This window comes from Rana temporaria, chromosome 8 (genome assembly GCF_905171775.1).
Source record: "Rana temporaria chromosome 8, aRanTem1.1, whole genome shotgun sequence".
Lineage (NCBI taxonomy): Eukaryota > Metazoa > Chordata > Amphibia > Anura > Ranidae > Rana > Rana temporaria.
In genome coordinates, this window is record NC_053496.1 from 189,462,980 (window position 1) to 189,488,194 (window position 25,215).

Consider the following 25,215-nt stretch of genomic DNA (forward strand, 5'->3'; position numbering starts at 1 on the left):
AGCTCTCCGATCACACCCGCCTGCTGCCATTCCTGAGCAAGCTCTGCACTGGTGGCACTCCGATCCCGCAGCTCTCCGATCACACCCGCCTGCTGCCATTCCTGAGCAAGCTCTGCACTGGTGGCACTCCGATCCTGCAGCTCTCCGATCACACCCGCCTGCTGCCATTCCTGAGCAAGCTCTGCACTGGTGGCACTCCGATCCCGCAGCTCTCCGATCACACCTGCCTGCTGCCATTCCTGAGCAAGCTCTGCACTGGTGGCACTCCGATCCCGCAGCTCTCCGATCACACCTGCCTGCTGCCATTCCTGAGCAAGCTCTGCACTGGTGGCACTCCGATCCCGCAGCTCTCCGATCACACCCGCCTGCTGCCATTCCTGAGCAAGCTCTGCACTGGTGGCACTCCGATCCCGCAGCTCTCCGATCACACCCGCCTGCTGCCATTCCTGAGCAAGCTCTGCACTGGTGGCACTCCGATCCCGCAGCTCTCCTCCGATCACATCTGCCTGCTGCCATTCCTGAGCAAGCTCTGCACTGGTGGCACTCCGATCCCGCAGCTCTCCGATCACACCCGCCTGCTGCCATTCCTGAGCAAGCTCTGCACTGGTGGCACTCCGATCCCGCAGCTCTCCGATCACATCTGCCTGCTGCCATTCCTGAGCAAGCTCTGCACTGGTGGCACTCCGATCCCGCAGCTCTCCGATCACACCCGCCTGCTGCCATTCCTGAGCAAGCTCTGCACTGGTGGCACTCCGATCCCGCAGCTCTCCGATCACACCCGCGTGCTGCCATTCCTGAGCAAGCTCTGCACTGGTGGCACTCCGATCCCGCAGCTCTCCTCCGATCACACCCGCCTGCTGCCATTCCTGAGCAAGCTCTGCACTGGTGGCACTCCGATCCCGCAGCTCTCCGATCACACCCGCCTGCTGCCATTCCTGAGCAAGCTCTGCACTGGTGGCACTCCGATCCCGCAGCTCTCCGATCACACCTGCCTGCTGCCATTCCTGAGCAAGCTCTGCACTGGTGGCACTCCGATCCCGCAGCTCTCCGATCACACCTGCCTGCTGCCATTCCTGAGCAAGCTCTGCACTGGTGGCACTCCGATCCCGCAGCTCTCCTCCGATCACATCTGCCTGCTGCCATTCCTGAGCAAGCTCTGCACTGGTGGCACTCCGATCCCGCAGCTCTCCGATCACACCCGCCTGCTGCCATTCCTGAGCAAGCTCTGCACTGGTGGCACTCCGATCCCGCAGCTCTCCGATCACATCTGCCTGCTGCCATTCCTGAGCAAGCTCTGCACTGGTGGCACTCCGATCCCGCAGCTCTCCGATCACACCCGCCTGCTGCCATTCCTGAGCAAGCTCTGCACTGGTGGCACTCCGATCCCGCAGCTCTCCGATCACACCCGCGTGCTGCCATTCCTGAGCAAGCTCTGCACTGGTGGCACTCCGATCCCGCAGCTCTCCTCCGATCACACCCGCCTGCTGCCATTCCTGAGCAACCTCTGCACTGGTGGCACTCCGATCCCGCAGCTCTCCGATCACACCCGCCTGCTGCCATTCCTGAGCAAGCTCTGCACTGGTGGCACTCCGATCCCGCAGCTCTCCGATCACACCTGCCTGCTGCCATTCCTGAGCAAGCTCTGCACTGGTGGCACTCCGATCCCGCAGCTCTCCGATCACACCTGCCTGCTGCCATTCCTGAGCAAGCTCTGCACTGGTGGCACTCCGATCCCGCAGCTCTCCGATCACACCCGCCTGCTGCCATTCCTGAGCAAGCTCTGCACTGGTGGCACTCCGATCCCGCAGCTCTCCGATCACACCTGCCTGCTGCCATTCCTGAGCAAGCTCTGCACTGGTGGCACTTCGATCCCGCAGCTCTCCGATCACACCCGCCTGCTGCCATTCCTGAGCAAGCTCTGCACTGGTGGCACTTCGATCCCGCAGCTCTCCGATCACATCTGCCTGCTGCCATTCCTGAGCAAGCTCTGCACTGGTGGCACTCCGATCCCGCAGCTCTCCGATCACATCTGCCTGCTGCCATTCCTGAGCAAGCTCTGCACTGGTGGCACTCCGATCCCGCAGCTCTCTGATCACACCCGCCTGCTGCCATTCCTGAGCAAGCTCTGCACTGGTGGCACTCCGATCCCGCAGCTCTCCGATCACACCTGCCTGCTGCCATTCCTGAGCAAGCTCTGCACTGGTGGCACTCCGATCCCGCAGCTCTCCGATCACACCCGCCTGCTGCCATTCCTGAGCAAGCTCTGCACTGGTGGCACTCCGATCCCGCAGCTTTCCGATCACACCCGTCTGCTGCCATTCCTGAGCAAGCTCTGCACTGGTGGCACTCCGATCCCGCAGCTGAATCCTCTTTAGGAGATGGTCCTGGCGCTTGCTGGACTTTCTTGGGCACCCTGAAGCCTTCTTCACAAATGCAGTGGAATTTTTTGTTATGGGATTAAGTTAATTTTCATGGCAAAGAGGAACTTTGCAATTAATTGCAATTCGTCTGATCGCTCTTCATAACATTCTGGAGTATATGCAATTTCCCATCTCAAAAACTGAGGCAGCAGACTTTGTCAAAATTAGTATTTGTGTCATTCCCAAATCTTTTGGCCATGGCTGTAAGCTCGGGATTTCTCTTGAATAAACTGAAAACTTTTGACCTCATCTTGTGTGGGTGGTGTCATTGTGTGTTCCCGGAGCTCCGTTGGGAGTTCCTCAGCCGTCCGGTTCTGAAAATCCCCAACAGGGGCCAGATGGCCTAGAAAGCAAGGGGTGAAGAAGGGGAAAGGGGGTAAGGAACTCCTCGCTCTAACCTTCACTGTCTAATAGTCAATCTAAGCAGGCAAAGTCCAAGGATCAGTAGTCAGATAGTTGATCCATGGATCCAACACCTTTTTAAACAGCTTCATTTTGTCATGTAGGACAGCCATTGACCTTTCATTTATCAGAATCCAGGAGAGTTTGTGCTTCAGCTGACCAAAAGGTATGACCGCCGATCCTCAGGACATGGAAATGATCATTTTTACCGACATAAATATAGAAGTGATGAGTCTCCTTTGATGTCTCGGTGCCTCCTTCACCACACTACCTAGTAACGCCTGTTTCGGAGATTTCATCAGGCTGATTTGTGTGAGGGGAAAAAATGAAATGATTTACTGTGATCCAAAAACGCCTCAATTTGGGTGTCCTCTTCGTCGGGTCGGGCGTCCTTCTGCGGCTTCGGGTGTCCTCTTCGTGGGGTCCTGCGTCCGTCTGCGGCTTCGGGTGTCCTCTTCGTCGGGTACGGGGTCCTTCTGCTGCGTCCTCCCCGCCGAGTTTGAATACTGCGCCGACATATACAGAGTGCAGTACACTTGTGTATTGTCAGGCAGGCTCGGCAACTCTCGCGCTGAAGTCCTGTACGTCCAGGATGTGAGCGCGGAAGGAGCCGAGACTGCCCGACTATACTGCGCTCGGTATATGTCGGCGCAGTATTCAAACTCGGCGCGGGAAAGCGGGTATCGGCGTATACCGCGCACCCACGATTTTGCCCTGATTTTCAGGGCAAAAAAGTGCGCGGTATACGCCGATAAATACGGTAATCATGGAATGTTCTGATGTTTCTCCAGTAAGGCGTGTTATGCGAATATACCTCTATGATCACAAAGGTCAGCTATGTGTAGACAACCTTTATTAGTCCACCAATCAAAAGTCTGGGGTGAGAGGCCCTGGGGTGAACTCTGTTTCCCGAGGCAGCATTTTTTCTTTTAAACATCATTTTTTTATTGGGATTTTAAGAGAAACAGAGTTACTACATACTCCAAATGACGCAACCCACGCAGGGGAGGTCACTCGTGACAACTTACAATATACAAGTCAAAGAAAAACAATGCAAAACACAACTTAGTGATCCATAGAATAAATGTTGAAGATATCAAGAGCATCTCCCCAATTTTGTGCCCCTCCCCCCAAGGAAGACAAGGAATCCGATTCAGGACTTATTATGTTTCTGGTTGAGAGTAATAAAGTTGAAATCCAGGAAAAAGTGCAGGCACACTATGAGTTAGGTCTAATTAGATGCATGTCATCTCCGGGACTTATCTCTGTTACTTATATAATAACAGGTTTATTTTACTCCCAGGGGATACACTCTGGCTGTGAGAGGAGAGAAGCACACAGAACAGCTATGCCCACATCTCCCTTCTGCTACCCATTCACAGAAGCCTTTGTACTTTGTATTATGTGAACTCATTCACAAAGGCTTCTGTGAATGGGCATAAGAAGGGGAAAACATTAAGGCCTAGTTAACACTGGTGCGACATACACTCCAACTTTGAAATCACCTGTCACATGATGTGTACAAATCAATGGTTCCCTGTGCGAACCGTCTTAACTGGTCCGACACAAGTCAGTCCGACTTTGAAAAAGTTTCCTGCACTACTTTGGTCCGAGTTGGGTCTGTTTTCAGCCCATTCAATATCATTGAAGTCGGAGTTAGTTCCAGTTCGGTACATGTCACCTCCGGGACTTATATCTGTTACTTATAAGGGCAGCACAGTTGCTAAGTGGTTAGCACTTCCGCCTAGCAGCAATAGGGGCATGGGTTTGCATCCCAATCATACCACTACCTGCCTGGACGTTGCTTGGGTTTCCTCCCACACTCCAAAGATATGATGGGAGGTTAGTTGGCTCAAGTCAAAAATTGGCCCTAGAATGTGAGTTAGGGACCTTAGATTGTAAGCTCATTAAGGGAAGGGACTGAAGGGAATGTGTAAAGCACTGTGTAAATTGAAGACGCTATATAAGAACCTGTAGTAAATATATGAGATAGGCTTATTACACTTTGGCTGTGAGTGGACGATAAGGAAAAAGAGCAGCTAAACCCTTCTCCGGCTCATTCACAGAAGCCTTTTTTTTCACATAATACAAAGGCTTCTGTGATTGGGCAGAAAGAGGGGAGGGCATAGCAGTTCCAGCGACTTTGCTCTTGAAGGAATGGAGACCAAGGTGAGCAGTGTGTTGGAGCTCCATAAGCACAGTAAAGCTGTCAGGTGTGGATAGAGACAAGTCATACGAAGCGGTACGTACCTCATTAGACCTAACTCATGGCATTCCTGCAGTTTTTACAAAGTAGCCGAGTTCCTGGAATTCAGCTTTAATGGGCTGGATCCATAGTCGTCGTTGGCTCCTCTAGCCACTTTATCTAGACATTGGTGAATATTTTTCCCTCAACCCCCCGTTTTCATATATGTCTTAATATAGAGGAAGGTTAGAGTTTACCAAATGTGTCCAAAACCTTCCCCCCCCCCCCAAGTCATGGTGATAGCCATCCGGGCACAAAATAGCAGTAAGCCTAGGACGTGGCCCTTCAAGAATAGGGGAAACTGTCTTCTACTAGATCCAGTAAGCAGATTTTCTGTGTTGGAGTGAGGTGGGCCAAAGCCCGAAGTCCACCGCTTCCTTCCAGAATAGAGAAACATAAGGGCAGGTCTATGAAAAAAGGCTCCATCACTATGACCGCAACACCATCAGGTATAAGATAGGACAGGGTTCAATTTGTTGAACCTATGGGGAGTGTAGTCTGCTCTATGAAGAATTTAGAACCGTATCATCTTCCCTTTGACAGACACCGATTCCTGTCCAGTCCTCATCAATTATATCTGGTAGGCCAAGTTGCCATTTACTTTGGAGGTTGGTTGGGTCAGAAAGAGGAGTCAAGGTAACTTGTTGTTGACAGAAAGACGAGGCTGGCTTCAGTAGCTGGTCGGCATGTAAGTTTTCATGGTGAAAAACAAAGCAGTGAAATGCCCTGAGCTTTCATAAGAGAATACACAAAGTTCGACTGACCAGACTGAGGTGGTCTCCAATAATGACATAAGCTGATCAGAGGAGCCCCTGTTTGAGCTTGTGGGTGTCCAAGGAGGTGGATGCGGCAGCTGGGGCATCAACAAATCTGGTTGTCTCTTCCTTCAGGATATGGAGTCGGCTGGGATATATGAGGCCATTTTTGACGTCTTTATCCCGGAGATTCATCTTAATCTCCCTGGAGGATCTACTGTAGCTTCTCTATCTCTGGAGCGTAATTGGGGAAGAGCGAGATCATGGCATTTTGAAAACAAGACTTGGGCAGGTTCTAGGCTAGGATCTCCATAGTTTAGTAATCGGATAAGAAAGGGTCTTGGGATTGGTGGTGCTGGGGCATCAAAGAATCTGGTTGTCTCTCCCTCCAGGATATGGATTTGGCTGGTATATATGAAGCTTTATTTCATGCCATTATCTCAAAGATTCTTCTGAAACTCTGTGAAGGATCTCCTCTACCTGGAGAGGAGCGAGATCTTGGCATTTTGAAAACGAGACTTGGTCAGGTTCTAGGCTAGGATCTCCGATCTCCATAGTTCCATAGTTTAGTAATCGGATGAAAAAAGGGTCGTGGGATTGGTGGTGCTGGGGGAACACGATGTGTATGCTAGGTATCAGACCTTGGCCATGTCGCCCCCACCCCTCCTACCTCCCCCCGCCCGTTGTGTTATTAATAAGATGTTGAAGGAAATTTTCCAGGTAGGTTTCTCCGCACTCTGAACAGGTTTAAGGTTGTTTACTCTTATGAGTTCTCTTGTGAAGGTTAAGTTTTCCTTTATGAGCGAAACCTTTCCCGCACACTGAACATGAATAAGGATATTCCCCCGTGTGAACGCTCATGTGCATAATAAGATCATGTCTCCGGCTGAAGGATTTCTTGCACTCTGGACAGGAGAAAGGCTTCTTTCGAACGGGGACTTTCACGTCATTAGTTGAGTTTCCTTGTTGTGTGAAACCATCATGCATTTTCTCGTGTAGGCGAAGTTCTCCTCTATGAGAGAAACCTTTCCCGCACACTGAGCATGAAAAAGGATAATCCCCCGTGTGAGAGCTCAGGTGCATAACAAATTCACTTCTCCCGGTGAAGGATTTCTTACACTCTGGACAGGAGAACTTCTCTTGAGTTTGGGCCTCCGAGTCATTAGTTAAGTTCCCTCGTTGTGTGAAGCCCTTGTGAGTTCTCTCGTGTTGGTGAAGTCTTCCTTTATGAGAAAAACCTCTCTCGCACACTGAGCATGAAAAAGGGTGATCCCCCGTGTGATTGTTCAGGTGCATAACAAATTCATTTCTCCGGCTGAAGGATCTATCGCACTCCGTGCAGGGGTACGGCTTCTTCTCTGTGTGGACTTTCATGTGATTACTGAGGTTCCCGTGTCGTGTGAAACCTTTCCCGCACTCTGGGCAAGAAAAAGGCAGCTCACCGGTGTGACTTCTCTCGTGGATGATAAGTTCTGACTTTACTACGAATCCTTTGTGGCATTGGGAGCATAAATAGGGCCTTTCACCGGTGTGACTTCTCTGGTGGATAATAAGACGGGATTTACTTACACACAACATCCCGCACTCCGAGCAGGAGAAGATCTCCTTACCGGCGTGGCCTCTCTGGTGTATGGTAAACTCACATAGAGTATCAAAAGAAATCCCGCACTCCGAACATGAATGGATTTTCTTGACCATGTGAATTTTCTGATGGCTGCAAAGACCACTTTTCTTACTGAAGCTCTGGCTGCAGTCTGGACAGGGATGCAAGTCATCATCTGTGTGGGTCTTCATGTGTCTGGTGAGTCTATATTTCCGAGAAAAACTTTTCCCGCACATTGTACAAGTATACAGCTTTTCCCCGGTGTGGTTTCTCATGTGTTCCTTTAGTCTATCACTCCGTGTAAAACATTTCCCGCACTCTTTACAGGGAAAAGTCTCACCGATGTGAACTTTCATGTGTCTTCGCAGATAACGTTTCACTTTAAATCCTCGACCGCACTCCGGGCATGAATAAGTCTTTCCTCCCTGAGATTTAGTTTTGGATCCATATTCTTCTCCATCATAATCAGAGGAAGCCTGAGACCCCTCTGAGGAAATCCCAACATCACATTCATCTGTTAGAAAGAAATATTATTATATATCATCAACAAATATATTTCACTTGTTCACAACGGTGCAACATAGATCTGAGGAACGGAGGAGGACCTTTCATATGGTGTACAGTATCTCCTCCTCATTTGTTGGGAACATGACGTTATATTGGGGGAATGGAGGAGGACCTTTCATATGGTGTACAGTATCTCCTCCTCATTTGTTGGGAACATGACGTTATATTGGAGGAATGGAGGAGGACCTTTCATATGGTGTACAGTATCTCCCCCTCATTTGTTGGGAACATGACGTTATATTGGGGGAATGGGGGAGGACCTTTCATATGGTGTACAGTATCTCCTCATTTGTTGGGAACATGACGTTATATTGGGGGAATGGAGGAGGACCTTTCATATGGTGTACAGTATCTCCTCCTCATTTGTTGGGAACATGACGTTATATTGGAGGAATGGAGGAGGACCTTTCATATGGTGTACAGTATCTCCTCCTCATTTGTTGGGAACATGACGTTATATTGGAGGAATGGAGGAGGACCTGTCATATGGTGTACAGTATCTCCCCCTCATTTGTTGGGAACATGACGTTATATTGGAGGAATGGAGATGGACCTTTCATATGGTGTACAGTATCTCCTCCTCATTTGTTGGGAACATGACGTTATATTGGGGGAATGGAGGAGGACCTTTCATATGGTGTACAGTATCTCCCCCTCATTTGTTGGGAACATGACGTTATATTGGAGGAATGGAGGAGGACCTTTCATATGGTGTACAGTATCTCCTCCTCATTTGTTAGGAACATGACGTTATATTGGGGGAATGGAGGAGGACCTTTCATATGGTGTACAGTATCTCCTCATTTGTTGGGAACATGACGTTATATTGGGGGAATGGAGGAGGACCTTTCATATGGTGTACAGTATCTCCTCCTCATTTGTTGGGAACATGACGTTATATTGGGGGAATGGAGGAGGACCTTTCATATGGTGTACAGTATCTCCTCATTTGTTGGGAACATGACGTTATATTGGGGGAATGGAGGAGGACCTTTCATATGATGTACAGTATCTCCTCCTCATTTGTTGGGAACATGACGTTATATTGGGGGAATGGAGATGGACCTTTCATATGATGTACAGTATCTCCTCCTCATTTGTTGGGAACATGACGTTATATTGGGGGAATGGGGGAGGACCTTTCATATGGTGTACAGTATCTCCTCATTTGTTGGGAACATGACGTTATATTGGAGGAATGGAGGAGGACCTTTCATATGGTGTACAGTATCTCCTCCTCATTTGTTGGGAACATGACGTTATATTGGAGGAATGGAGGAGGACCTTTCATATGGTGTACAGTATTTCCTCCTCATTTGTTGGGAACATGACGTTATATTGGGGGAATGGAGGAGGACCTTTCATATGGTGTACAGTATCTCCCCCTCATTTGTTGGGAACATGACGTTATATTGGAGGAATGGAGGAGGACCTTTCATATGGTGTACAGTATCTCCTCCTCATTTGTTGGGAACATGACGTTATATTGGAGGAATGGAGGAGGACCTGTCATATGGTGTACAGTATCTCCCCCTCATTTGTTGGGAACATGACGTTATATTGGAGGAATGGAGATGGACCTTTCATATGGTGTACAGTATCTCCTCCTCATTTGTTGGGAACATGACGTTATATTGGGGGAATGGAGGAGGACCTTTCATATGGTGTACAGTATCTCCCCCTCATTTGTTGTGAACATGACGTTATATTGGAGGAATGGAGGAGGACCTTTCATATGGTGTACAGTATCTCCTCCTCATTTGTTAGGAACATGACGTTATATTGGGGGAATGGAGGAGGACCTTTCATATGGTGTACAGTATCTCCTCCTCATTTGTTGGGAACATGACGTTATATTGGGGGAATGGAGGAGGACCTTTCATATGGTGTACAGTATCTCCTCCTCATTTGTTGGGAACATGACGTTATATTGGGGGAATGGGGGAGGACCTTTCATATGGTGTACAGTATCTCCTCATTTGTTGGGAACATGACGTTATATTGGAGGAATGGAGGAGGACCTTTCATATGGTGTACAGTATCTCCTCCTCATTTGTTGGGAACATGACGTTATATTGGAGGAATGGAGGAGGACCTTTCATATGGTGTACAGTATTTCCTCCTCATTTGTTGGGAACATGACGTTATATTGGGGGAATGGAGGAGGACCTTTCATATGGTGTACAGTATCTCCCCCTCATTTGTTGGGAACATGACGTTATATTGGAGGAATGGAGGAGGACCTTTCATATGGTGTACAGTATCTCCTCCTCATTTGTTGGGAACATGACATTATATTGGAGGAATGGGGATGGACCTTTCATATGGTGTACAGTATCTCCTCCTCATTTGTTGGGAACATGACATTATATTGGAGGAATGGAGGAGGACCTTTCATATGGTGTACAGTATCTCCTCCTCATTTGTTGGGAACATGACGTTATATTGGGGGAATGGAGGAGGACCTTTCATATGGTGTACAGTATCTCCTCCTCATTTGTTGGGAACATGACGTTATATTGGGGGAATGGAGGAGGACCTTTCATATGGTGTACAGTATCTCCCCCTCATTTGTTGGATGGGGGGGATCTAGGTGGAGCCTCCGTACTGCTCTCTTCTTTACAATAAAGTCTCCTCTTACCCGGTGATGTGAGGGGCAGCTGATTGTCCATCATGACGTCCTTGTAGAGATCCTTGTGTCCTTCTAAATACTCCCACTCCTCCATGGAGAAATAGACAGTGACATCCTGACACCTTATAGGAACCTGACACACACAATGATACAGTCACCATCCAGACACACCCCTTGTCTGTTACTGGATAATGTCCCAGAATTCCCAGAATCCTCCTCACCTCTCCTGTCAGAAGATGGACCATCATGGTGGTCAGTTCCAAGATCTTCTTCTCATTCTGTATCTCAAGCATGAGGGATGGACGTGGGGGGATGGTAATGAGGTTCTGGCCTATCCACTGTCTTGTAGAGGTTTGTTGATGTCTACTCCTTGTGTTATGTTCAGATTTCTTCATCACCACTTCACAGTCCTGGGTTACAGAAGGAGAAATATTAATGCCCCATCCCCCCTCACCCTAAAATTGTGCCTGTTCCAGTACAGGAAGGACTATGAAAGTGAAAGCAATCTGCTGTCTGGCAAGGAGGACGCCAGGTACGGTACAGGTCAGGTATACATCAGCACAGGTACGGTACAGGTCAGGTATACATCAGAGGGCAGACTGTAGAGCAATGGGAAGCATGAAATGTAGAGAATGGTGTACCATGTGGAGAAGTGTAGAGTAGAAAATGTTGTGGACCAGTATGGAATATGCAAAGTACAGCACCGTGTAGAGCAGTGATGGAGAACCTTGGCACCCCAGATGTTTTGAAACTACATTTCCCATGATGCTCGTGTACGCTGCAGTGTAGTTGAGCATCATGGGAAATGTAGTTCCAAAACATCTGGCGTGCCGAGGTTCGCCATCACTGGTGTAGAGTATAGAAACATACAGCACAGTGTCCTGTATAGAATGTACAGCACAGTGCTGGTGCCAAAGGTAGGTGTAATGGGAGTGGAGGTGGAGTAGGACATGTTGGAGGAGAAGGTGGTGTAGAATACATCATGGCTTCCAATGCTGGACAGAAAGAGAGATCAGACTATTCTGGGGTCGGGGGGGGGGGGGGGGGGTTAAAGAAAACCTGTCTCATGGGCAAACGCACAAGTCACTTTATTAGGAATCTGAACAAAATACATCCCGGTGTAAGTCAATAATTAACCCCTTCATTCCACCCACCTCTCCAGTCAACAGGCTGAGGACCTCCAGGTTGAGGCTCAATATCTTCTCATTCCGGGGAAATTCCTTCTTCTCAATCCTCAAAGGCGGCTGATTCTCTATCATGACGTCCTTGTGTCCTTCTATATACTCCTCCATCACTTCATCCTCCTCATCATCATCTTCTTTAACAACAATATTATAATCCCCGAGGTTTCCACTCTGAATATAGAATAAAACATTCATTATAACAAACATGTTTGTGTAGCGCTCACCCCGAAGGAGCCGCTGGTTATAGATTGGGTGGCATGTTAACTCTGTGACCCCGCCGTCTAGGGTAGATGATGAGAGCCAAAGCAAATGGAATGTCCACACAGCAGGTGTCTTTTTCTTGTGCTTTTATATTACCCAACACGGTAAACAATAAGACTTGAGGTAGATAGTAAAGATGGGTGAGGAGAAGGAATAGCAGATTCAGGCCTAACAGTACGGAAACAGTCCTGCTTCTAACGACACTTTGGTTTCGTCGCCACTCCAGCCAGAGTGGGTATAGTGTACCTGGACAGGCCTCTCACACCGACCTGGCAGCCGGAGTGGGTATAGTGTACCTGAACAGGCCTCTCACACCGACCTGGCAGCCGGACTGAGTATAGTGTACCTGGACAGGCCTCTCACACCGACCTGGCAGCCGGAGTGGGTATAGTGTACCTGGACAGGCCCCTCACACCGACCTGGCAGCCGGAGTGGGTATAGTGTACCTGGACAGGCCTCTCACACCGACCTGGCAGCCGGAGTGGGTATAGTGTACCTGGACAGGCCCCTCACACCGACCTGGCAGCCGGAGTGGGTATAGTGTACCTGGACAGGCCTCTCACACCGACCTGGCAGCCGGAGTGGGTATAGTGTACCTGGACAGGGCTCTCACACCGACCTGGCAACCAGAGTATCACTTGGAACTTTGAGGGAAACAAGTCTCTGCCCCAGACCCTCCCTAGAACTTAGATCATGGAGAAATCCTCCATAGTAATATGTGTGCCTGGATCTCCTTCAGGTAGTTCTCTATTGGGTCACCGACTGATAGGTGGCTGACATCCAACCTCTCAGTGTCCGGTTACCTTGATCCCTGATGGATTCTCGAGGCCCTATTGGATTGCCTGCCTCTCTTGGCTCTCCTCAGGCTGACTCCCCACCGAACAGCTATCTCGCTTGGGATCCAGTCGATCACTGGGGCCCAGCCACAGCTTCAAATGTTCCGGGCCAACATGGTCCAGGAACACCGCGTGGCACGCACACCCTGGCCTGGTAGGCCATCTCGCCGGGGGGGCCGTGATGTGTGGTCACCCTGAAGGTGGGTGCCACACCGGAAAAGAACCCCGCCCCAATGGCGTCTGCTCCAGAAGTACCCTCTCCCAGCATGCCCCGCGAGGGAAACTCCCTCCTGATTGGCTGCTGGCAAGAGGCAGCCTGGTCTACACTAGCGCCACCTGTCGCCCCGGGGTGGTATAGCACCCCGGGAACAACAGAATAAGCCCACAGCACAGACGAAGCAGAGGCCCTAACGAATAATTAGGCCTCGTACACACGACCGAGGAACTCATCGGGCGAAACAAATCCTTTTCCTCGTCGAGTTCCTTGATAGGCTTGTGGAGGAACTCAACAAGCTTGCTTTGCGCACACACTGTCAAGACAAAATCTCCTCATTCTCAAACGCGGTGACTACAACAAATACAACGGAAGGGGAAGTTCGAATCCACTTGCACAACTCTTGGGGCTGCTTTTGCTAATCTCATGTGTTTGCGTGTTAAGTAAAAGTTTGGGAAGAGACTATTTTCACTTTTCAGTCTGTTACAGCTTTAAAAATGTGTTATCTCCATTACAAATGCTACTTTTACTCCCGTCTCATACTTTATTATGAGCAAGCACGGGTTCCTTAGCATACACACGCTCGAGTTTCTCGTCGAGGAAATGGAGAACTTGCTCTCTTTTTTGCTCGTCGAGTTTCTCGACAGTTTTCTCGATTAAAAAAATGTACACACGACCGGTTTCCTCGGCAAAAAAGCTCTCCCACCAAGTTTCTTGATGGATTCTGCCGAGGAAGCTGGTTGTGTGTACGAGGCCTTACAATTAGAGTCAATTACACTCTGATTACCCCTTAACTTTTGATAGCCCCGGTACTTGGAAGTACACAGGCGCTACATTTGTATATAAATAATACCTACCAATAATTGTTCCTCATCTACCTGATGATGGTGGGGGATGATGTGACCTTCCTGTGTGGAATCCCAGCAATACAGAGGACGGGGACATCTCTCTGGTGAGTTCCTGTAGCTGGATGACTCCACCATGGTGTCCTGGTACAGATCTTTGTGTTCTTCCTCCATCACCCCATCCTCATCATCCTCCTCTTGAATCTCTTTTTTAACCTCAACTTTAGGATCTCTCAGGTCTCCACTCTGAATATAGAATAAAAATGACATCAATGGTAACAATGCAGATAATGTACAGATCCTAATGATACTATCAGTGATTGTTCCTCATCTACCTGATGATGGTGGGGGATGGTGTGACCTTCCTGTGTGGAATCCCGGGAATACAGAGGACGGGGACATCTCTCTGGTGGGTTCCCATTACTGGACCCATCTGTAGGAAACACACAAACTGACTGAATACGTTGTTTCTATGTGTTTATCAGATGATGGGGGATCTAGGTGGAGCCTCCGTACTGCTCTCTCCTTTACAATAAAGTCTCCTCTTACCCGGTGATGTGAGGGGCGGCTGATTGTCCATCATGACGTCCTTGTAGAGATCCTTGTGTCCTTCTAAATACTCCCACTCCTCCATGGAGAAATAGACAGTGACATCCTGACACCTTATAGGAACCTGACACACACAATGATACAGTCACCATCCAGACACACCCCTTGTCTGTTACTGGATAATGTCCCAGAATCCTCCTCACCTCTCCTGTCAGCAGTTGGACCATCATGGTGATCAGTTCCAGGATCTTCTGCTCAGGTATGGGAGAAGGAGGGGGCGGCACCATGGTGGGGCTCTGGGTCCGGCTCCGCCCTCCTGAGATTGGCTCCCCACTAGACTTCTTCACTACAACATAATCCTACAGATCAGGAGAAAGATAAACCGATATCAATCATCTGACATTATCTGAATGTCTACAATAAGACCATGGACTATTGACCAGACTAGATAAGAGTGATGTCATGTGACCTCCCAGAATCCTCCTCACCTCTCCGGTCTGTGTATTATTAATAGAGATAAGAGTGATGTCATGTGACCTCCCAGAATCCTCCTCACCTCTCCGGTCTGTGTATTATTAATAGAGATAAGAGTGATGTCATGTGACCTCCCAGAATCCTCACCTTTCCGGTCAGCTGGTATATGTTCTCCAGGGTGAGGTTTAATATCTTCTCCATACTTTGACTCCAGTCTTCCTCCATCCTGATTGTGGTGGTCATGTGATCTGTACAGGACACTCCTCTTCATAGATGGCTCAAAAACTGAAAATTTTACATCAATTTGATCATCTCCAGGAATCGGTATACTCCAGAAAAGACACCCGTGGAAGTGATGACCGTGGTCCGTATTCTGATTATCAAAGAGAAGATAAAATGGTTGTGTAAGCTCTATGAAGTCTTCCAAGCCAGGACTCTCCTATTCCCCGTTACATCATCTCCATCGCGTGAAAGGATTATTACTACCAGCCTCGTTCTAAATAATAAAATTAAACGTTTATTTAAAACACATTTAAAACTGTTTTTGATATTAATAACATCAGGCTATTTGTATTTCTGTCAAACGTTCATAGGAAATATTAGAAGCCACGTTTCGGAAAGACGGAGTTTGAGATGAGACATCCAGACTGATGTGTCTATTAGTAAGCTAGTGATGGGTGAAGAATCTGAAGGTGTAGAGGTGAGGAGTATAGAGATGAGTAAGGTGTCGTCAGTATAGGGATAGTATTGGAAGCCATGGTCAATCAACTGCCCCCCCCCGGAGGAGGTGTATAGAGATGAGTAAGGGGTCGTCAGTATAGGGATAGTGAAGCCATGGTCAACAACTGACCCCCCCGAAGGAGGTGTAGAGGTGAGGTGTATAGAGATGAGTAAGGTGTCGTCAGTATAGGGATAGTATTGGAAGCCATGGTCAATCAACTGACCCCCCCCCGGAGGAGGTGTATAGAGATGAGTAAGGTGTCGTCAGTATAGGGATAGTATTGGAAGCCATGGTCAATCAACTGACCCCCCCGGAGGGGGTGTAGAGGTGAGGTGTATAGAGATGAGTAAGGTGTCGTCAGTATAGGCATAGTATTGGAAGCCATGGTCAATCAACTGACCCCCCCCCCCCCCTCCGGAGGAGGTGTATAGAGATGAGTAAGGTGTCGTCAGTATAGGAAGCCATGGTCAATCAACTGACCCCCCCCCCCCCCCCCCCCCCCGGGGAGGTGTAGAGGTGAGGTGTATAGAGATGAGTAAGGTGTCGTCAGTATAGGGATAGTATTGGAAGCCATGGTCAATCAACTGACCCCCCCGGAGGAGGTGTATAGAGATGAGTAAGGTGTCGTCAGTATAGGGATAGTATTGGAAGCCATGGTCAATCAACTGACCCCCCCGGAGGAGGTGAGGTGTATAGAGATGAGTTAGGGGTCGTCAGTATAGGCATAGTATTGGAAGCCATGGTCAATCAACTGACCCCCCCCCCCCCCCCCGGAGGAGATGTATAGAGATGAGTAAGGTGTCGTCAGTATAGGCATAGTATTGGAAGCCATGGTCAATCAACTGACCCCCCCCGGAGGAGGTGTATAGAGATGAGTAAGGTGTCGTCAGTATAGGAATAGTATTGGAAGCCATGGTCAATCAACTGACCCCCCCCCCCCCCCCCCCCCGGAGGAGGTGTATAGAGATGAGTAAGGTGTCGTCAGTATAGGAATAGTATTGGAAGCCATGGTCAATCAACTGACCCCCCCGGAGGAGGTGTATAGAGATGAGTAAGGTGCCGTCAGTATAGGGATAGTATTGGAAGCCATGGTCAATCAACTGACCCCCCCCGGAGGGGGTGTAGAGGTGAGGTGTATAGAGATGAGTTAGGGGTCGTCAGTATAGTATTGGAAGCCATGGTCAATCAACTGACCCCCCCCCGGAGGAGGTGTATAGAGATGAGTAAGGTGTCGTCAGTATAGGGATAGTATTGGAGGCCATGGTCAATCAACTGACCCCCCCGGAGGAGGTGTATAGAGATGAGTAAGGTGCCGTCAGTATAGGCATAGTATTGGAAGCCATGGTCAATCAACTGACCCCCCCCGGAGGGGGTGTAGAGGTGAGGTGTATAGAGATGAGTTAGGGGTCGTCAGGATAGTATTGGAAGCCATGGTCAATCAACTGACCCCCCCGGAGGAGGTGTAGAGGTGAGGTGTATAGAGACGAGTAAGGTGTCGCCAGTATAGGAATAGTATTGGAAGCCATGGTCAATCAACTGACCCCCCCGGAGGAGGTGTATAGAGATGAGTAAGGTGTCATCAGTATAGGGATAGTATTGGAAGCCATGGTCAATCAACTGACCCCCCCGGAGGAGGTGTAGAGGTGAGGTGTATAGAGATGAGTAAGGTGTCGTCAGTATAGGGATAGTATTGGAAGCCATGGTCAATCAACTGCCCCCCCCCCCCCCCCCCCCCCGAAGGAGGTGTATAGAGATGAGTAAGGTGTCGTCAGTATAGGCATAGTATTGGAAGCCATGGTCAATCAACTGCCCCCCCCCCCCCCCCCGAAGGAGGTGTATAGAGATGAGTAAGGTGTCGTCAGTATAGGCATAGTATTGGAAGCCATGGTCAATCAACTGACCCCCCCCCCCGGAGGAGGTGTATAGAGATGAGTAAGGTGTCGTCAGTATAGGCATAGTATTGGAAGCCATGGTCAATCAACTGACCCCCCCCGGAGGAGGTGTAGAGGTGAGGTGTATAGAGATGAGTAAGGTATAGTCAGTATAGGTATAGTATTGGAAGCCATGGTCAATCAACTGACCCCCCCCCCCCCCCCGGAGGAGGTGTAGAGGTGAGGTGTATAGAGATGAGTAAGGTGTCATCAGTATAGGGATAGTATTGGAAGCCATGGTCAATCAACTGACCCCCCCGGAGGAGGTGTAGAGGTGAGGTGTATAGAGATGAGTAAGGTGTCGTCAGTATAGGGATAGTATTGGAAGCCATGGTCAATCAACTGACCCCCCCGGAGGAGGTGTATAGAGATGAGTAAGGTGTCATCAGTATAGGGATAGTATTGGAGGCCATGGTCAATCAACTGACCCCCCCCCGGAGGAGGTGTATAGAGATGAGTTAGGGGTCGTCAGTATAGGGATAGTATCGGAAGCCATGGTCAATCAACTGACCCCCCCCGGAGGAGGTGTAGAGGTGAGGTGTATAGAGATGAGTAAGGTGTCGTCAGTATAGGGATAGTATTGGAAGCCATGGTCAATCAACTGACCACCCCCCCCCCCCCCCCCCGGAGGAGGTGTAGATAGCGAATGTGTAGAGGACAGAGCCCTGGGGAACCCCTATGGCCACTTCCAGCCTTAACCAATCTCAACCCAAACTAGTCTTAAAGGGGTGGTTCCCCCTTAAAACAAATTTCTAACAATACATTTGGAAGACTGCTTACACTGCGGGTAGGCTGGCTTTTTTTTCCGTACATACCTCGATCATATCGCATATCGCCTTTTCATCCCTCGGCTTCCGGGTATGAGTCTTGCTGGACCTAGTTGATTGACGTTCCTCCGACCGGCACATACTGCGCGTCACGACTTTCCGACAGAAGCCGAACGTCATTGCGCAGGCTCCGTATAGAGTCGGCTCTATACGGCGCCTGCGCAGCGTCGTTCGGCTTCTTTCGGAAAGTCGTGACGTCAAGTATGCGTCGGTCGGAGGAACGTCAATCAACTAGGAATGCCCACCGCCACAAGACTCATTCCCTGGAAGTCGAGGGATGAAACGGCGATATCGAGGGATGTACGAAAAAAATAATAAAAAGCCAGCCTACCAGCCTGTAAGCAGTCTTCCAAATGTATTGTTAGAAATTTGTTTTAAAGCGGGGGTTCACCCTTAGAGAGCACTTTTTCCCCCTAGATGGATGCTCGTTTTCTCTAGGGGAATCGGCTATTTGTTTTAAAATATGTGCAGTACTTACCCGTTTACGAGATGCATCCTCTCCGTCGCTTCCGGGTATGGGCTGCGGGAATGGGCGTTCCTTCTTGATTGACAGTCTTCCGAGAGGCTTCCGACGGTCGCATCCATCGCGTCACGATTTTCCGAAAGAAGCCGAACGTCGGTGCGCAGGCGCAGTATAGAGCCGCACCGACGTTCGGCTTCTTTCGGCTACGAGTGACGCGATGGATGCGACCGTCGGAAGCCTCTCGGAAGACTGTCAATCAAGAAGGAACGCCCGCTCCCGAAGACCCATACCCGGAAGCGACGGAAGAAGATGCATCTCGAAAACGGGTAAGTACGGCTCATATTTTAATACAAATAGCCGATTCCCCTAGACCGAACGAGCAGGAATCTAAGGGGAGAAAAAAAAAAAAATTAATAAATGGGTGAACTCCCGCTTTAAGGGGGAACCACCCCTTTAACAATCCTCTCCCACCCAAAACAACAACCCAAGACATATATAATCTCGAAGACTGACCGGAAGTCCAGGAACCACAAAGCAGAGCTTGAGCGGTAAGTGCGTCCGATGGTTGACGTGAAACAGTGATGGGTGACACGTTGGAACGTACGTAGTGATGTCACGCGGTGGTCTCTCCCATGTACCCACACACTAGTAGGGCAGACGAGTCTTCTTTATGACGTTTTCACGTTCCTGACGCTCAGTAAATTGGTTCCTGGTGCTGGTAGATCCGTATAACAATGATATAGACGTACAGTACGTAGGGCTTGTAGTGATGTCACGCGGTGGTCTCTCCCATGTACCCACACACTAGTAGGGCAGAGTCAGACGAGTCTTCTTTATGACGTTTTCACGTTCCTGACGCTCTGTAAATTGGTTCCTGGTGCTGGTAGATCCGTATAACAATGATATAGACGTACAGTACGTAGGGCTTGTAGTGATGGGCTCCAAGATTAGATCTGATTCCTATAGTTATTAATTATGTAATAAATATCAATATGTGTGTGTGTAGCGGTAGATATTGGATTTATATATTAATCTATGTAATAATATTACTTCTATAAGATCTTCTTACCTCCTCATCGGCCCCAGCAACGTCTCCTCACTACTTCTTCCCGACTCACCTCTCACCCGGAAATTCCTATGTATACCTGACATCACTTCCTGTCTGTGGTGGTCATAGAGACTTCATGTGTGCGTTCCATTCCATATAGGGGAGATCACCACCTTGTGGAGGTGACAGGGACTGCCGTCTTTGGTCATTCTTTTTTGTATGTCTTCCAAATCCGGATCACATTTCAGTTAACCCCTTCAGTCCCTGGGACTTTTTCTCCCCATATAAGGTTCCCCTTAGATTGTTTCTTTTTAATTGTAAAATATTTTTTTTCACACAGATGGGTCTTTAATTTAACAAATTTTAATTGATATAAATATTTACCGTATTTATCTGCCTATAGCGCGCACCGGCGTATAGCGCGCGCCCCCTAATCTAGACGTGAAATTCCTTGATTTTTTTTTTTATTACTTACAGTTTTGGTGTCTTGCCCAGCGTCCATCGGCGGCCTTGTCCGGTCCGGCGACCTTCGTGGTGTTCTCCCGCGCTGTCTCTGAGCCGATCACAGCTTCCCGCGCTGTGTTTGAACGCCGACATATACCGAGCGCAGTACACTCAGGCACGCTCTGCTCCTCTCGGCTCTTCTCGCATAACCGCGAGGGCAGCCGAGCCTGGCCGAGTGAACCCGAGTGTACTGCGCTCGGTATATGTCGGCGGCAGATTCAAACACAGCGCGGGAAGCGAGTATCGGCGTATATCGCGCACCCACGATTTTGCCCTGATTTTCAGGGCAAAAAAGTGCGCGGTATACGCTGATAAATACGGTAAATAACACATTGATTCATGAATGCAATAAAGTGGAACCTCGGATTGCGAGTAATGCGGTTAACGAGCATTTCGCAACACGATCACTGTATTTCCTAAAATCCTAACTTGGTTAGGCCAAAGCGGTGTGCAGTACTGCGCTTGGCCTGAGGTGGGGGGCGCCGGAGCCGAACGGCGCCGATCGGAAATGCACGGAAAGGCCCGAGGACAGTTTGGCTGACCTCGGAAAGGCTCGGGAACAGAGCCTTTCTGAGGTTTGCAGAGGTCAGTCGAACTGTCCTCAGGCCTTTCCGACTGTTTCCGAGGCTCTCTGGCGCCCCCCTGCCTCTGGCCGCATGCGGTATTGCATGCAATTGAAGTCAATGCGGAACAAATTATATTTGTTTCCATTGACTTCAATGGGGAAACTCGCTTTGATATGCAAGTACTTTGGATTACGAGCGTTCTCCTGGAACGGATTATCCTCCAAATCCGAGGTTCCACTGTATAATCTGTACAATATTCCTAATTCTAGAACCACATGAAGAGAAGACAGAAAAAGGATCCCAAATCCAGAAGAAAATGTGAACAGTAAGAACTCATCTGAAGAGACTTTGCTGAGCCGCTCCAGGCTCTCTTAGGTAGATTCACGTACAGTGGATTAACTTTAGGACGGCGTAGCCTAGCCTGTTTAGGCTACACCGCCGTAAATTAGTTAGGCTAGTAGTGATTTTCAATCTTCTTACCTGCTAATCTACGGCGGCGTAGCCTAAAACGAGCGGGGCGTAAGGGCCCCTAATTCAAATGACTTGGAGGGGGGCGTGTTGTATGGAAATGAGGCTTGACCTCACGTTTTTTTGACGTCTTTTTACACTGCGCATGCGCCGGGCACCTACATTTCCCAGTGCGCATTGCGGATAAGTACGCCGTACGGGCCTATTGATTTCGAAGTGTACGTAAACTACGTAAATCCCGATTCGCGGACGACTTACGCAAACGACGTAAAAAATTCGAACCTCGCGGCGGGAACGGCGGCCATACTTTAACATTGTTATTCCACCTCATAGGTGGAATAACTTTAGGCCGCCTAAGGCCTTACGGAAACAACGTAATTCGACTGCGGCGGGCTGGCGTACGTTCGGGAATCGGCGTACAAGCTCATTTACATAATCTACGCCGGCCGCAATGGAAGCGCCACCTAGCGGCCATCCGAAAAATTGCAAGCTAGGATAGAACGGCGCAAGCCGTCCTATCTTAGCTTTGTTTAAGCGTATCTCTGTTTGAGCATACGCTTAAACATAAGTCGGCGTAGATTCGGAGTTAGGTCGGCTTATCTACTGATAAGCCGGCCTAACTCTTTCTGAATCTACCTATATATAAGGAGTTTTCCGAGTGGAACTCCAGACAAATGTGTGTTCGTTGCTCTGGATAAAGTTGGGAAGGGTGAGAACCTCTGTGGGGGTTTTATTGGTCTCCATGTCCCCCCAGGACAGTGGTTCTCAACCTCGGGGGGTCAAATGATGATATCCCCGGGGGTCATGTCCCTGAAGCCCGCATCTCTCTCCCAGCCTTTTTGCAGCCACCCAGCAGGGCTATCCCTGGAGCCCGCGGCCGCCCACTCAGCCTTTTCTCAGGTGCCCATTCAGTTCACGGGATGTCTGGGGGGCAAAGACTAGAGGTCAGCTGACTGGTGAGGAATGTGAAGTGGGAGGGGTTGGAGGAGACCCTATCTCCTGATTGCGGCATAGGGGTCACTGCTACGATACACCGCGAAGTCGCAAATAAGGATGAGCTCCGGCGTGTTCGCATAGAACACGTGCAGAGCCGCCAGGAAGTCGGCACCGGGGCTGCGCTAATCACAGCCAGGCAGACATTTCCCGATCTCTGCAGCCGAGCATCGGACAATGTCTGCCTAGCTGTGATTAGCGCAGCGCGGGTGCCGACTTCCTGGCGGGCTCTGTACGTGTTCTATCCGAACACACCGGAGCTCATCCTTAGTCGCAAACACAGAGATGCTGGAGACACAGTGAGTGACACTTCCTGCGATCATAGTTGCCATTAAAAGGACTCAGGGAGGCTAAATTTCCGTGGGTTAGGGGCGCAAATTACCTTTCTTGCCTTGGGTGCTGACAACCCACGCTACGAAAATATTTTTACTGTTAGGGGTCCCCACAACTTGGGAAATTTTAACAAGGGGTCACGGCCCTGATGTCAGAGAACTCACCTTGCCAGACATTCCCGTGGTCGCCTTGCGCCGACGTGTGTGCTCCGGTGCACACGCCCGTGCGCGCTGGTTCACGTCCCAGACTGCGGGCGTGCACGCCTGTGCGCGATGGTGTGCCGCTTGGTGCCGGGCAGTCTATTTAAACCCCTGGAATACTGCAGATTGGTGCTGTCTGACAGCTGAGAACCACTGCCCTAGGAGCAGGGGCGGACTGACCATTGGGACTCTCGGCACTGTCCGAGGGCCCCATGACACTAGAGGGCCCCGTCAGGGTTGCCAGGCTCAAAAAAACAAGGGACAGTATGTAAAAATCTGTGTTTTTTTTACATCTGTCCCTGATATGTCCGAAAACCGACATGCTTTTGATGTGAAAATCCTGAGATTTTAGCTGACCTGCCTCCAGGTAGGGTTGCCACCTGTCCAGGATTCACCCGGACAGTTCGGGGTTTGGGATCTTGTGTCCGGGTTTCAGTCTGCCTGAAACCCGGACACATTGTTTAGACTGGGCTGTGGCTCCCCAAGTAACTGAGGTAGTCACACAAAAATCTGTTGCCATTCGGGAGATGCGGGCCGCTGTCTGGGGGCAGGTTTGGCATCACTGAGGGGGAGCCACGATGTCAGCAAGAGCAGTTTGGCCACACCCACTGTTTGCCGCAGCGCGCTGCAATACCACTCTCCTTGAGGCACCCAAAGGTGCCCCAGGTCTTTTATTATCCGATTGTGTATACTATGGAAAAAAAGTGTTTGGGTTTGACTTGAAGAAAAGGTGGCAACCCTACCTCCAGGCATCTTGGCCATCTGTAAGCCCAGGGGCCCCATAATCTTCTAATGCCCGGGGGCCCCATGAGTTGTCAGTCTACCCCTGCCTAGGAGTAATCTTTCCCCCATTTCCCCTCCCATAGACAGCGTGAGATGAAAGGAGACCTCCCTGAAGTTATGGGAAAACCCAGCCTTGGAACAGATGTCCCTCTTCAGAGCAGGGCTCTCAATCTGGCGGCCCTCCAGCTGTTGCGAAACTACAAGTTCCAGCATGCCTCTGCCTGTGGGGGTCATGCTTGTAACTGTCAGTCTTGCAATGTCTCCTGGGACTTGTAGTTTCGCAACAGCTGGAGGGCCGCCAGTTTGAGACCCCTGCTTTAGAGAGTCCCCTCCCCTGCTATTCGCTTGGGATCTGTACAGTTCTGGGTATCGCTCTAGCGTCTGTCCCGGTGACAACTGTCATTGGGACAGAAAGTGATGCACCATGACAGAGAGAAAGAGACTGTAACAAGGGCTTCGCTAGTACCAGGTATCCGGGGGGCACATCTTCTGCTCTGTTACCAAGCTGGGGGTGGCCGGCCTTGAATGAGAGGAGAGTGTTTGGGGGTGATAACTGTAGATCAGCCTTTCAACACAGAGGAACCCTGGAAATAACTTTCTGGTCTCGGAACCTCTGCTAAAAATGACTAGATCTACAACTCATGATACATTAGTGTGATGGTCAGTGGGAAGAATGTTCCTTACACCTGAGGTCATTGGGAAGATGGCTAAAAAGACCAATGGTAGAAGTGGGAACTTATCTGAGAGGCACAAATTGCTCCGTGCTCAAGGAACCCGTAGCAACCTCTTGAGGAGCCGTGGTTGAGAAACCCTGCCATAAATGTTGGGGTGCTGTGTGCACAGGTAAGATTTTCTAAGAGGGGCTGGGTGCCGAAGTGCAAAGGAGGGGGTGCAGAGGTGAGAGCTGTGGATAAAGATAAACATATACATACTTAAACCGTCATGCACTGTTAATAGCTGAAATGCATGTGAAACCTCATCTTCATACAACCTAGGAGGAGGGGTGCCAGCCAACTCATGACTACTTACTACCACATGTAAGCTCACCAGAGGTGTACAGACTAGGCCTGCAGTATATACACTCACCGGACACTTTATTAGGTCCCCCTTGCTAGTAGTTGGTGTGACCCCCTTTATTAGTTCCCCCTTGCTAGTAGCAGGTTGGACCCCCTTTATTAGGTTCCCCTTGCTAGTAGCGAGTTGGACCCCCTTTATTAAGTCCACTTTGCTAGTAGCAGGTTGGACCCCTTTATTAGTTCCCCTTGCTAGTAGCGGGTTGGACCCTCTTTATTAGGTCCACTTTGCTAGTAGCGGGTTGGACCCCCTTTATTAGGTCCCCCTTGCTAGTAGCGGGTTGGACCCCCTTTATTAGGTCCCCCTTGCTAGTAGCG

The 25,215-nt window shown here is 49.6% G+C and overlaps 1 protein-coding gene and 1 long non-coding RNA gene across 3 annotated transcripts; both read right to left on the bottom strand.

Moving 5' to 3' along the window:
- Positions 1–4,401: 4,401 nt before the first annotated feature.
- LOC120909753 (gastrula zinc finger protein XlCGF57.1-like) lies at positions 4,402–14,548 on the bottom strand. 2 transcript variants are annotated; one of them, XM_040321483.1, is made up of 2 exons: positions 14,514–14,548; positions 4,402–7,939 (listed from the first exon to the last, which is right to left on the bottom strand). In XM_040321483.1, exons 1-2 carry the CDS (start codon positions 14,545–14,547, stop codon positions 6,570–6,572), a joined length of 1,404 nt encoding a protein of 467 aa, XP_040177417.1. In that variant the 5' UTR covers position 14,548; the 3' UTR covers positions 4,402–6,569. The 2 variants fall into 2 exon arrangements, with proteins under 2 accessions (XP_040177417.1, XP_040177416.1); XM_040321482.1 differs by lacking the exon at positions 14,514–14,548 and adding an exon at positions 10,634–10,670.
- A 48-nt stretch (positions 14,549–14,596) lies between these two features.
- Positions 14,597–20,139, bottom strand: LOC120909756. Its single transcript, XR_005741372.1, has 5 exons — positions 19,999–20,139; positions 19,443–19,889; positions 15,135–15,483; positions 14,717–14,872; positions 14,597–14,637 (listed from the first exon to the last, which is right to left on the bottom strand). It is a non-coding gene; the product is annotated as an uncharacterized LOC120909756 (long non-coding RNA).
- Positions 20,140–25,215: the final 5,076 nt, after the last annotated feature.

Bases quoted from the DNA above. Each gene is read 5' to 3' on its own strand.
- LOC120909753 (XM_040321483.1), bottom strand. From the start codon at position 14,547: ATGATGGACAATCAGCCGCCCCTCACATCACCGG. The intron at 7,940-14,513 runs GTAAGAGGAGAC...TCTTTCTAACAG, and splicing joins GCCGCCCCTCACATCACCGG to ATGAATGTGATGTTGGGATT.